This window comes from Chenopodium album, chromosome 13, assembly GCF_948465745.1.
Source record: "Chenopodium album chromosome 13, dcCheAlbu1.1, whole genome shotgun sequence".
In the NCBI taxonomy this organism is placed as follows: domain Eukaryota; kingdom Viridiplantae; phylum Streptophyta; class Magnoliopsida; order Caryophyllales; family Amaranthaceae; genus Chenopodium; species Chenopodium album.
This window is the reverse complement of record NC_137846.1, coordinates 17,117,729-17,132,023: the sequence shown is the minus strand read 5'-3', so window position 1 is coordinate 17,132,023 and position 14,295 is coordinate 17,117,729. Positions and strand designations below refer to the sequence as shown.

Below are 14,295 nucleotides of genomic sequence, written 5' to 3'. Positions count from 1 at the left end.
AATTGAGTTCCGAATCAAAAGTAAAAAATATAAAATAATATTTTATAAAATAAAGGAAAGTTTGAAAAATACCACCACGTAAAGTAGTGAATTTTGACATTACCACCTCAAGTTTTTTTTATTGTATCGTACCACCTAGTTTTTTCCAAAATGCTTAAAAGTACCATCACTTTTCTAAGTGACGTCATCATGGGTCCCACAAAACGACCTCTTTTTCATTTTCCCTCTCTTTCCCTTTCTCTTCTCTCGATTTCCCCTATCTTCTCCCCTCTTTCTACCTATTCATCTTGCAAATTTGATTTTAATTATAGCTTTTTCGCAAATTAGGGTTCTAATTTATGCAATTAAACCTTCAACGAACTGAATTGATTAATGTAATTAGGGTTTGGGTAATTAGTTTGGGGGTTTTGCTCAATTCAAAAAATTAGGGTTTATGAATTGATTAATTGGATGAATAACTGGACAATTAAAACATGTGATTGGGGCAAAAACACAATTAAAAATATGTAATTGGGGCGAAAACACTAACCCAATCCCGTGATGATGTCACTCAAATACGTGGTGGTACTTTTTAGCGTTTTGGAAAAAACTAGGAGGTACGATACAATAAAAAAAAGCTTGAGGTGATAATGTCAAAATTCACTACTTTACATGGTGGTATTTTTCAAATTTTCCTAAAATATGTGAATATTAACTTTTTAATAAAACGGATGTTCAGTAACTTACTGAACATTCGTTATAAAGTGACAATAAAATGCGCAAAAGTTACACTAAAACGCACAAAAGTTACTCTGACATACATAAGAGTTATTTATGCTTCATTGATGAATTTGACAAAAGTGACACTAAATTTGACAAAAGTGTACCCGATGTACAGTAAATTACTGAAAACCGGGGGTATACAAAAGCTGTTGTTTTTTAGGAAGTGAATATTATAATTATATGATTTGGTGAATATTTTTTTAAGAAAGTTAATCACAATTATATAAAAAGTGAATTTTTTTTCTAAGGAAATTAATTTAATTAAAAAAAATAAAGAAAAAAGTTTTGATGGGAAAAAACGGCACCAAAAAGTGACATATGTCATTCTAGTGTATGTTTTATTATTATGTTATTGATTTCTCTTTTTGTGCAGGATCACGTGACCCACCATGTACAAGGGTGGGTCCACCCCTTTTTGGGATAGCTCTAAATGAAGTCCAATAGCCTCCACGTACCCCTTTGAATATTGGCGATTTAGTGAGCTTCAATAGAATTCCAATTCATTTGGACTAACAATGATAAGAACACCTAAAATTTTCAGTTTTTTACAGTACTTTCGGTTGGACATCTGTACCATATCCTTTCCATCTCATTCTAAAATCATGTAAATTGTGAATGACACTCAATAAGCACATAAGTTTAATCTACCTTTAATTGATTAAAAGCGTGAATAGTGTCCTGATTGTTCAATATTCTCCAAAAACACAAGAAGTTTAACACTCAAAAACAAAAATGTCGTAACAAATTTTCAGTGACTAATTTATTAATTTGGACACACGTAAATAAGTGTCATTTCACGAGTTTGGTGGATAGTTCATTCTCCAACTTTTGGATGTAGGGTTATGGGTTGAACCTCACTTAAAAAAAAAAAAAAAAAAAAAAAAAAAAAAAAAAAAAAAAAACTTATTGTATGAAAATTTTCAAAACTCCTTTGCTCTAACGGCAGTAACGGGTCTTTTTCTTGCTAAAAAAATTAGTCAATGTCATTTTTCACGAGTGACATAGTAATTTGCCTGTAGCTTTGTAAGAATATAAGTTTTGCATGGGATAATATCTGAAAATAGAAAATATAAAATAAAATAATAATCTAATAAGAGCAACCATACAAATTTAATTATTTTGGGTACTTTATGTCTCGTCTTGAAATTATTGGGCATCCAATTTTTCCTTGCTTGGTCATGAGAAGATTTTTGAGCTATCCGTTTCATGGTTAATCCAAATGTCGTGTAGCTATTCAAAATAAAATAAAATCAAAATATCGTGTAACCACTAAACCCCCAAATTTGTGGTCAAGACGTTGAAGAGAGACGCGTTTCTTATTTTGGGCTTATGAGAGTGACCTTAGGTGAGACCTTAGATATTGTAGCACAAGTCACTTGAAAACGTGCCTAATTGGTAAATTTATAAGCAAAAATTTGAATTTCATCCGATTCAATTAGTTTTACACCAAAATATAATTTGATCCAAAGTATTTGTTCAAGTTTGCATTTGGAGGTTTTAGAATACTCGCACTTCATAATTTCATATAAATATCGGAGCATTTGAAGCTACAACAAAACATCAAAAAGTAGAATTTTCATTAGCAATAGGAAATTTGTTAGAGATGATGTATACACTTGTATCATATAATTCCATGTTAATATTTTTAAAAAACTTTGTAAGATCTTTAAGATTATTTAATTTAGCCTTTTAGGATATGATTTGCTTAATAATATTGATATAATCATATCTTTAGACTTTATAGTATATTAAATATTCTTTGTTAGACTCCAAACGTTGAGGAAATTGGGTGAGTACAACTGTACAAGTGTTCACTGTAGTTTGACAATTTTGCATTTCATGTTCTGAATGAATGAATTAAATTAAAGATAAAAAAAAAAAAAACATGAAATAGTATCTTACATTCAAAATTTGAGAGAAAATTCAGAATATTTCAGGGAATATATTCTTACAATTTGATTACCTGAACTGGAATGATCAAAATCAAACCTCAAAAATTGGAACAACATCAACCAAATATTAACAAGATACAACTCCCACTTATATATACACTAGTAATACAAATATATAATAAGGTACTAATGAGACGAGATAACTTGCAAGCTACTAATGAGTCGTCAACATTTATTACTAAGCAAATCACGGCTTCTTATCACAAACGACTTGGTCTTGAGTGTCTTGACGGCCCTAAAGCCTTAGCCATATCTCTAAGCACAAATTTCTGAATCTTCCCAGTAGAAGTCTTAGGCAACTCATCCTTAATCACAACAGTTTTAGGTACCATATAATGTGGCAATTTCGCTCTACAATAATCAATAACATCTTGGTCTGTTGGAGGATTTTCCACGCCTTCTTTCAAGCTCACAAAGGCACACGGCGTCTCGCCCCAATACTCATCCGGCCTAGCCACCACGGCCGCCTCGTTCACCCCGGGAAAACCATAAATGACTGATTCAACCTCGACACTACTAATATTTTCACCCCCACTAATAATAATATCCTTTGATCTATCCTTAATTTCTAAATACCCATCTTGGTGCATCACACCAACATCCCCTGTTTTAAACCATCCATCATTTCCCATACATTTGGAAGTTGCTTTAGGGTCTTTTAAGTACCCCAACATCAAAAACCCACCTCTAAGAACAATTTCTCCTACGGATTTCCCGTCTTTCGGGACCGGTTTCCCGGTATCTGGATCAATCACACCCACATCCCGGTTAGAGAGCATGTTAAGAACCACAGGAGCCCCACACATGTGTGTAACGTTGTGGGCCCGAATAGTGGCGAATACGGTGGGGCCATCGAACTTCCGTAGACAGATGTTCGTGGCCCCGACTGCTGCCATACCCCATGTGAAGCTCCAGCCGTTGGCGTGGAACATGGGTAAGGTCCACAAGTAGACTGGCTGCTTGGGTACGGACCAGTCGATAAGAGCGTCCATGGACATTATGAACGCTCCTCTGTGGCTATGGACCACTCCCTTGGGTGCCGAAGTGGTACCCGATGTATAGTTTAATACAATCGGATCCCACTCACTTTTTGGTCGTACCCACCTAAAGTTTGAGTCACCCTTTTTAATCATCTCCTCATAGGTCGTTAAGTATTGATTACTTAAGACTTGAGATTGGATTCCGTCTTGATTATTATAAATTTTTAAATTTTGATCGGCTTCCTCTATTAGGACAAGGCGTGGGCGAGGGTGGGAGGGAGGGAGGAGAGCCAACGCTTGGAGAAGGACTGACGAGAGTTGATAGTCGACGAATACGAGTTTTGATTCCCCGTGGCTGAGGAGCACGGAGATAGTCCTCGGGTCGAGGCGGGTATTAATGTTGTTAAGGACCGCACCACACATAGGGACAGCAAAATGGAGTTCATATGCCGCAGGTGTATTAGGGGCTAAAACGGATACAACTTGGCCTCTTTCAATTCCATAGGACAAAAGAGATGATGCGATTCGAAGACATCGATCATGGGTATCGGCCCACGTGTAGGTGGTGCCTCCGTAAACAACGGAGGCACACTCGCCGTACACGGTGGCCGCTCTTTCAAGGTAGCCTAGAGGGGTAAGTGGTGGAGAATTAGCAGGTGTGGGTTTGAGATGATCCATTTGAGGAGTTTTAGACAACAAAGTCAAAAATGTGTTTATTTTGTAGGTTACGTTTAAAGGGTAAATTGCAAATGAAGTAGTGTATATATGTAACGATAAGGAGAAGAGATATGATTCACATGTCACTGTTTTATCATCAATAATGGATAGATTATTGCAACGATCTCGAAAGTCGTGATAATTTAAATCTTTTTGTAAAATTACCACGAAATTTTCATTTGATGAAGATTTGAGAGATGTCGTATTTTTTGTGTATTATAATGTGTGATATGATGTAATTGAATAATTTAATTTTGTTTTCTCTATCTTATCTACCTAATCTCCTTTTTAAAGAAATTCCTAATACACTTTGACCTTTAAAGTTTTTAATAAATAAACCTCATTGTAGATTGGGAAATTGTGGATGTAATCCAGTACTCCTTTCATTTCATTCAAGTGCTCTTCGTTGGACACTTAGGGCCTGTTCATATTTACTGAACTGAACTGAACTGAACTGATTGAAGCTGAACTGAACTGAACTGAACTGATTGGAACTGAACTGAACTGAACTGATTGGAACTGAACTGAACTGAATTAAGCTGAAATGAATATTTTATGTGAGAGGGAAATTAAGAGCTGAACTGAACTGAACTGAACTGAACTGAACTGATTGGAACTGAACTGAACTAAACTGAACTGATTGGAACTGAACTGAACTGAACTGAACTGATAGGAGCTGAACTGAACTGAACTGAACTAAAATTAAGTAAATATGAACAGGCCCTTAATAGTCTTCAAAATTTAAGAGAATAATAATGATAGTGTCCATGTGATGCACGGATTTAACCAAAACAATATTGCATACAGTTGTATATTTTTAAAATAGTTTTAAGTTCAATACGTAACTTACTACAATAATAATGTTTTATACTACAATCCTTAATTCAATAGTATAAAGGAAGTGGATAAGAAAAACAAACGAAATATGGAATAGGATAGGTCAAGATGAGATGAAAGAGGAGCGAGAGTTTAGCTCGATAGTCAAGGCGATCTTTTGGGAAAAAAAATTAAAATCAGTTTATTTTTGGAAATCCAATTCAAATTGCTTCTCTTTAAATTAAAAATCTTGATTGTCAAAAAAAAAAAAATTGACGTCAGCTTTACATTAGGTTGGAATTTTTTATATTATGAAAATATTATGTGTACAATAGTGATTTACTAATGTCAATGTTTCATATTTTAGTAACAGTTAATATGTAGATTATTTATTAACATTAAAAATTTTATCTCAAATAAGTGCACTTGCAAAAAGTAATAATTTTTGTGATTGTGTCGGTGTAGAATAATATTATTCTTTTAATAGATTTTGGCAAGAAAAGATATAACACATTTAAAAAATAATAAATTTTTGTATGTGGCTAGCCACATCCGGCTGGCCACACGATGTGGCCAGCCACAATTTTTATTTTTATCTTTTTAAAAATACCACAAGTCTTCTCTCTCCTCTTTTCTATTAGCTTCTTCTCCAAGACAAACCACACATCACCAACAACCATATCTCTACTCCACCCATTTTCTCTCTCCTCTTTTCTTAGCTTCTTCTCCAAGCCAGATCACACATTACCAACAACCATATCTATACTCCACCCATGTTCTCTCTCCTCTTTGCCAAATTGCTGCAATTAAAGGCCGAAATTGTAGAAATTGGGTGTCAAACCACTGTGGAATTTTGTGATTAATTAACCTTAAGATCATCAACAACATTTGAAGTAGTGAAATCAATGAGAACCGAAGAAATGTGAGCTCGTTTTCTTCGTGGAATCTTCGATCGAACATTCTTCGTCAAAATTTCAGCAATAGAAACAACAATAGTAATATGAGTAGATGGTAGAGTATTTGTAGGGTGCGACTGGTTTGGTCAGGAGTTACTTTTAGGGTGTTACTAATTTGGTCAGGGGTTACTTGTAGGGTGTTACTGGTTTGGTATGGAGCCTACAAGCAACCCTTGAATAAGTAATCATACAAGTAACCCTTGAATAAGTAACTCATATAAGTAACCTCTTGAATAAGTAACTCATACAAGTAACCCTTGAGGTAACCCGTACAAGTAACCCTTGAATAAGTAACTCATACAAGTAACCCTTGAATAAGTAACTCATACAAGTAACTCGTACAAGTAACCCTTAACCCCTACAAGTAACCCTGGAATAAGTAATCCATACAAGTAACCCCTGAATAAGTAATTTATACAAGTAACCCCTAAAAAAACCAAGTAACCCCTAAAAAATACAAGTAATCCCTGAATAAGTAATCCATACAAGTAACCCCTGAAAAATATAAGTAACCCTCACAAAACTAGTAACCCCGTTATGCGTGTGAATAGTAACCCCGTTATACGCGCGTCAGGGTCCGTTATTTTTGCTAACTTGGCAGCAGGCCACACCGTGTGGCATGCTGCACCAAATTAAAAAGGCTCTGATAGATTAGTTGATCGCAAACTATTGGGTGCGGGCACCCGTACTTAGGTATGTGTGAGTCCGATCTTCAAAGACGACAATGATGATGAAGACGACGATGATGATGACGATGAAGACAAGTAAAACATATAAGCCAAGCTAGCCGCACAAAAATTTATGTGCGGACGTCCGCACGCAATAGCTTTTCTTAGTTGAGTGTGTGTAGAAGAAATAAGAAGCTTGATTGAAAATTACATTATAAAAACATTATTATTGTACCCCGTTCGATATCCGGGTTGTTTAATAATCCTATTCGATTCGTATATATTCAATAATATTTAATAATTATGATCAATTTTTATATTTTAATATCATGTAAGTAGATATATTTATAAGGGTGTTGATATTGCCAAGGCCAAATTATTAGATTATGTTTGTAATATTAGAGGTGATCATTGCTCGGGTCAGGTCGGGCCAAGCTTTGGGTCCGAAATTATGTGCCTAAACCCGCCCAAAATGCCCGAGTCGTGCGACTTTTGGGGTCATTTTCGGGCTGGACAAAAACAACTAAAATTACATAAAAGCACATTCCCAAGCCCGCTCAATAAGTTATAAAAATCGGGTCAAACCCAACCCATTTTCGGGCTGAAAAAATGTGCCCAGGTACCGCCCAAAATCGTGTCAGGCCGAGTTCACTTTGATCAGCTCTACGTAATATATGATAATCGGTCTATAAAAATCAAACTTATTAACAATATTTGTAATGTTTTAATAATCTTTTGTTCCCAATAATGTTTTGTAATCTTTTATTTATTACTATAATAGTAGTTAAATATTTCAATTAAAATCTTTCCCACTCTAGCTAGTGATGACGATAAACACAATTAGCTAGTCGTCATTTTCCGGAGAAATATATCATACACTCAAGGAGTTCTAAATCATACGATTAATATCCATAACCCCTGCTTATAATCAACACCAAAAGATATAGTTGCAAAACACTTTTTAATGATATTTAAGAAAAGTGGGCCTCATTTGGGATATTGTCAGGAGTATAATTTAGTGGGTCATGACTCATGAACTTTAAATAAGGGTATAAATACAGATTTAAAAAAAAAAAATTCAATCATAATGTGTTGTAACTATTGTGACATTTTAATTTGAGAAAAGTGTTGCAAGTATTAAGAAAAATGCAGGAAGTGCAAAGTAGTAGTTTCACAACTTCGAAAAAAGTAGTAGTTTCTCAATGTTAAAGTAAATTTTTTTGTTTCTTAAAAAAAAACTTTGTATATCATAAAAAGGTTAAAATCTATAGTGAGTGTTATATACATAACGAAAAGAGTATAATAACCACTTACATGATACTCTTAAGAAATTAAGGACTAGTAACTATAAGAGATACATACTGATAGGGTTGGCCCAAGTTACTCAAAATGAGTAACAAAGCCTGTTACTCAAATGGCAATGTGGTAAATACTACGGAGTACCATTTAACTTTCTCTCTCCTCACCCCTCTTCTACCTGAAGTCTTCACTACCACAACCACCAGCAAAAGATTCACAACCATGGTGTTGCACCCCGACCTCACTTTTTCACCACCACAACCATTATCACAACCAATTTGCAGGTGAAGGGTAACGACAAGCCCGAAAACCACCCCAACCACACCCACTTGACCCGAATTCTCGAAATACATCCGCTCACAGACATCTACCTCAACCTCGACGGGGGGAAAGACTGTGTTTTCTACATCCCTCTTATACTTCACTTTTTCCCCCTTCTTCAACCACCATCAACATTCAACCATCTACAATCATTCAATTTTTGGATTTTGCAAAAGATAAAATGAGTGAGGAAGCTAAGCCAGCAACAGACACTGGAAAACACGGTGCCGAAGATCGGAAACCGCCATTGATGAGGTTGATTTGCTTAATTTGTGGAATTTGTTGTTGATTTGCTCCTTTTTTTCTTTAGGTTTTGATAATCTTAAGGTGGGTTATCGGGTTTACGATTTCGGAAGGGGGTTGGTCGGACGTGTAGGTGGGTCACCGGAGGTGGAGGGTTTAAGGCGGCGGCTAAGTTGGGGGAAAGGGCTGCTGCCAAGGGAGGGGGAAAGGGAGAAAGGTGGCTGGTGGTTATAGTGGTGGTGGTGTTTTTTTATAATTTATACATTAATTTAATTATTAAATAGTTAAGTGAGAGTTAGAGAGTAATTAGAAGAGATTAGAGGTTAATTAAGTTAATTAGTGATACCAGGTTTCTTTGAAAAAAAATATTAACTTCGGGTTTTTTACGATAAAGCTTTTAAAATTTTTTTTTTTCGCAAAATGATGCATTTAAAAGATTCTTTTTGACAAATTTGTCTTTTTATTATAAATATTAATTATGTAGGATTATGTATTTGGAAGCGGAGATAGTTTTGAAATTATATCCGTCGAGGAGGGGATTGGGATGAATTTTAGACCAGCCACAGGATAGGGATGGGAAGACCAACATCTGCCCCGCCCTGCCCTGCCCCATTGACATCCCTACTTTCCAACATTCACCTATCATTTTTTGGCTTTGACCCGTATGTGCCGATCACATAACCCTTATAATTATGCTTCCATTCCATCTTCTTCACCCATTTCTTCATTAATTGCCAATGAAACAATTTTTCAACTAAAGTATGAATTTCATTCTTATTTAATTTCTTGATATTTCAATGCAAATTCTTCAATCTCAATCTAACTCTTAACCTTCTCATAAAGCACCAAAACTATTTTTTGCTTCACTTTAGCTCCTTTTCAAATTCACATGCTCCTCATCTTATACTCACAATGATACTTCCTCCGTTTTCTTTTACTTGCAACACTTCCCTAAAACGGAAATGTCACAATACTTGCAACATACCATAAAAGGAAAGTATCTTTATTGTTTTTTACAATTATACCCCTAATTTACTTCCCTCATTAACTGTTAAACACCCACTCACTACCTAACATAATTGATTACTATTACTAATCTTTCCCTCCCTTTTATTGACATACATACTTTATTTTCTAGGATTCTTTTTATTTTCTGGATTGTTCTCATATTTTCTTTGAGTTTCACATGAACATTGAAGAACCCTAGTTTCATTATCCCACTTTCTCTCTCATCCAAAATTTCAGATCTTGGCCAATTTTCCCTCAATTTCGTAAATTCTTCATAAATTCTGTACATTTGGCCCATTGGCTTCATCTTGAACCAAGGGAAGATGTATTATCGTGCATTCGTGCGTAGGAAACCGACCGCAAGGCTCGAAATGTTGCCGTGTCGGGCTGCAAGGTGTTCCTAATTTAAATACTGGGTATGTTCTAGCTCGAATTAGGATGCAACCAGTTGATTTTTTTTTATTTTTTTTCTTTATATTGCGATTTGCATGCATTAGAATTGGAATTTATATTATACACTAATTTGGGGGTAATATTATGCGATTGATTTAGATCTACCATCTGAAAGAATCAAGTTCATTTTAATAAGCTGATTGGACATGCATTTTGTTCAATTTGGATGTCATTTGATGTTTTGACTATGGAAAAATCAGTAGTACTCTGAACAAATATGGTAGTATGCTTATGATATTATAAGCATTTTAATAGTATTGCTTCTTCCAAGGTACTAATTTGGGATATAAATAATTGATGTATGCCTTTTTTTAATGGATAATGGGAAAAAAAAAATTGAAGTTCTATGATTACTATGACTAGTGTGAATGTGTGATTAAATAAATACGTACTTAGTGGATAGTGAGTAGGAATCTGGAATCCTAATGATAAAAGATTAGTTGTATCTTTTTAGATACTATCATTAATTTATTCTTGGTATCATGATATTAGACATGATTAAATAACCCCTTGTTCATTTCAATGTGATCAAGTGTGGATTCATAGGTTATATTGCATTCTAGCAATTACAACTTTATTAAAATATTATAGGTTTATGACTTTCCTTTTTAATTGTTTAGCTATATGTTCTCTCTTGGTTTATTAATAAGTGATTGTTATTGTTATGAGTTGAATACTTTGTTTTAGTTAAATTTACTAGCTAGGTGGTGTTTAAAAGAGGTTTTTGTCTCTTGTTTAATAGTGTAGTTTCAAGACTTCTCCGTGAAGCAGTGCTAAAAATGAGTAGGATACGCAACATCACAGGTAATTTGTGTCTTAATCATCATCATGAGGAGGAAGACGACTACAAAGCAACGGGTCACAAAAAAAGTTGTGGTCTTGTTAAGGAAAATCCCATCCCTCATTCAAAGCCACACATCCTTCCTCCATATGCCCCTTCATGGGAAAGACGAGCAATTAGGATTACCAATGACACTGGCAGTTTCAAAGACATTCATGGCACTATTTACTATGAGTATGAAGATATCCCTCCATATGATCCTTCTGCGTGGGAAAGACAAGCCACAAGAAAATGCAATGTCACAAGTATTTTCAAAGATATTCATGGTAATATTTACCGCGAGTATGAAGATCTACATCACCCTGATGTGGAATGGGAACAGAATCAACAAAGGCTTAAACGGGAAACATGTGGGTCTCAGGCATATGATAGTGAGGAAGACTACAAAACACTAGGTGACAAAGAAATGTGTAGTCCAAAAAAAGAAAATTCTTGGTCAAATGATGACTCCGAGTTCATCCCTAACTCAATGCCACAAGACCTTCCTCCATATGATCCTCTTTCATGGGAAAGGCAAGAACCATGTTTCCACTCCCCTAAGATTGAAAACACATGGCACAATGTGAGTGAAGCTCCGGATACCCCAGAGGAAATCTGGAGAACTAATGTTCTCACTCCATGTAAACTTCGTATCGGGAATTTGGTATCTCTTGATGTAAGATTACAGCAAAGGGATTCACCAGGTAAATTATTAACATCTGCAGCATATAAATGTGTGTACATATGTTCCTTTGTTAGATTTCAAGCTGCTAATTTATTTTTTCAAATGTTGTTTTCTGTTGCAAGCAAAGTAGGGTCTGCTGCATATACTGAAAAGGGTGAAATACTTCCATTGAAAAATGATTTCATGCATAAGATGGATTATGACTCCGACGAGACTCAACCTTGAAGAACATGGGTTGGTATGTCCTATCTCTTTGGTTAGATTTGCATGAAAAAATAAAGTATAAAGGTTATAGTAAGATATGCTTGTAATTAAGATGTAAACTATAGTCATGCATGCAATTACAATTTTCTTACACAAAATATTGTGTCCCCATAGGGCCATAGATTACAAGTGCATGTTTACAAAAACTTCTACTTTTCACCATTACAATTTTCAACTACGTTCTTAATTAACTGAGTTTTTACAAAAAACAATCTACTTTTTTCCACCACTTCACATCTCATAAGTTGGACCTTTACATCGATACAAAAAGTTGTTTTCTTATGAAATTTTCAAAAGTGACTTCCTTGTTTGCATTATTGATCTTTCACAACATGTTGGCATTTGATGATTCACCCCTTTCTATGATTCCTTCGTTCAAAAAATTGATCGAATCTAGGACCAACTCATTTGACACTTCAACATAGGATGGTAATAGACCCAACCTTTGAAGTCTTTTCTTGCCCTTATGAGGATTTTTGAAATTGTTGCCTCCCTTGACTTTCATAATTTCCTCCATTACATACATTGAGTGAAGCCAAGTCATGTTAATGATCCTTGGATCATAACTAGCATATGAGGTCAGAACACTTTCAACCAACTCTTCAACTGATTCAGGAAACTCTTAGTGTTGAATTGCTTGAATTGCCCTAAAAAACCCCAAGTCCAATACATTGAGGTCCGGAGATTGAGCAGGCTGGCAGATTAGGTGCATGTCAAAACCATCCTTATTTGCTTCTTCCAAAAATTCTGGATCATCAATGTTGATGTGAGGCCTTGCATTATCTTGCTGGATCCATATAGTCTTGCATGCGTTTTCTGGCCATGTAGCTCTAATTGCAGGCATCACTTCTTCTAAAATCATTTTCTTGATGATATCCCTTGTGATGGTTTGTTTTGCTTTCGTTTCTATAGTGCCCTTTTCTCTGTTTTTGCTACTTCTTTGTGCTGGCACTTGTTCAGTGAATGGAAACATCCCTGTTTTCCCATCCCAATTTATGTATCCATTTGAAGCAATGTGTGGTCTGGCCGATGTGCCCATGAACATGACTTTTTGCACGTGAGTCCTACTTTGAACAGCTCTGTATGGATCTTGTTCTTCTGATAGCAGGTAAAATCTTTGTGTTATCCTACTCATGAAAAACCATTTTTCATCGATGTGGACCATGTTGTACATCATCTTAAACCTTGGTAATGTGTGAATAGTTCCTGGTATAACTCTAGATAAAACAAACTGTAATCTTGTTGTTCTATGTTTGTCTGTTAACTTCTGTTTGATTGAGTTTGTGTGTGATCTTAGAATCCCCTTCTTAAGTAGCCTATAAACTGTAGATGGGCTAACACCAAGTGCAGCTGCAAAAGATCTTAGTGTTGTTCTCTGTTTAAGTGGAATAGAGCATAGAATTTCCTCATCGGTAAGCAAAGGCTTCCTGCCACAATTTTTCTTTGCATGATTAACACAAATGTCTTGGCCTTCTGTTTTTTGTTTTTTAGCTTTCGACCAAATCCTATGGATTGTTGTCCTATTAACACCATATTTAATACCTAAGTGCTTCATTAATCCCCTTGGTACATTCAAGTTTGTTGTTTCTGCAAACAGTTCCATAACTAATTGTTGCCTCAATTCATTGTTCATCATTGGTCTTTTTTTCCCTAAAATGTGTCCAGAATTTGGGTATGGGATCTGGTTGTCAATGTTAGCAAAAGATGGAATATTTAAATCAATGCATGCATCATTATAAGCTTCATACTCATCATGCTCATCATCAGAATCAGACAAATACCATACCTCATCATCATGAACATCATCATCATCAATTTCAGCATTTATGGCATCTTCCATTTGAAGCATTTCTTCGACAGTGACGATGTTAATGTTGTTGTTCTTCTCAGGAGTGTTGGAATCATTGCCAAAGTGATTGTTGATTACACCTTCAAGATCAAGACGCTCTTCCATCGTAATATCCGGAAAATCGTCAAAGCCTTCGCAAATCAAGTAGCTTCCAAATGAATTATCCATGGAACAAACATGCAGTGGAGAAAAAATCAATAGAAAGTGTTGTGTTCAAGTGTAATTTAAGAGAAATTAGAAAGCTTCTTTTATCTGAGAGAAAGTAAATTTAGAAGTGGAAAAAAAATGAAACATTGGAATTGTGTTTAAGTTTTTTAAATATGATGTAACTTTGATAAAGTTTGTCAACTTTTTAAAATTTGGTGGGGTTGGCGGGATATTTAAATTTTTAGAGCTTCCACCAAAATTTTGGGCTTTTTAATCAATTGTAAAAGCCTTACGTGGGAAGCACTCAGATTTAATTACACTTTGATTAAAGTCATTAACATTACTTGGGGACCAT

At 35.2% G+C, this 14,295-nt stretch overlaps 2 protein-coding genes and 1 pseudogene across 2 annotated transcripts; 1 reads left to right on the top strand and 2 right to left on the bottom strand.

Annotated features, from left to right (window-relative positions):
• Positions 1–2,644: 2,644 nt before the first annotated feature.
• Positions 2,645–4,589, bottom strand: LOC145576432 (2-methylpropanoate--CoA ligase CCL4 pseudogene; annotated as a pseudogene).
• Positions 4,590–10,954: 6,365 nt separating this feature from the next.
• On the top strand, positions 10,955–11,905 carry LOC145575312 (uncharacterized). The gene is made up of 2 exons (XM_081633197.1): positions 10,955–11,699; positions 11,811–11,905. Exons 1-2 carry the CDS (start codon positions 10,955–10,957, stop codon positions 11,903–11,905), a joined length of 840 nt encoding a protein of 279 aa, XP_081489323.1.
• Positions 11,906–12,566: 661 nt separating this feature from the next.
• LOC145575311 (uncharacterized) lies at positions 12,567–13,898 on the bottom strand. Its single transcript, XM_081633196.1, has one exon. The coding sequence runs from the start codon at positions 13,896–13,898 to the stop codon at positions 12,567–12,569; it is 1,332 nt and encodes a 443-aa protein (XP_081489322.1).
• Between the last annotated feature and the right edge of the window lie 397 nt (positions 13,899–14,295).

Coding starts and splice junctions, on each gene's coding strand:
- LOC145575312 (XM_081633197.1), top strand. CDS start 10,955: ATGAGTAGGATACGCAACATCACAGGTAATTTGTGTCTTAATCATCAT. Junction 11,700..11,810: donor ACAGCAAAGGGATTCACCAG/GTAAATTATTAA, acceptor CAAGCAAAGTAG/GGTCTGCTGCATATACTGAA.
- LOC145575311 (XM_081633196.1), bottom strand. CDS start 13,898: ATGGAAGAGCGTCTTGATCTTGAAGGTGTAATCAACAATCACTTTGGC.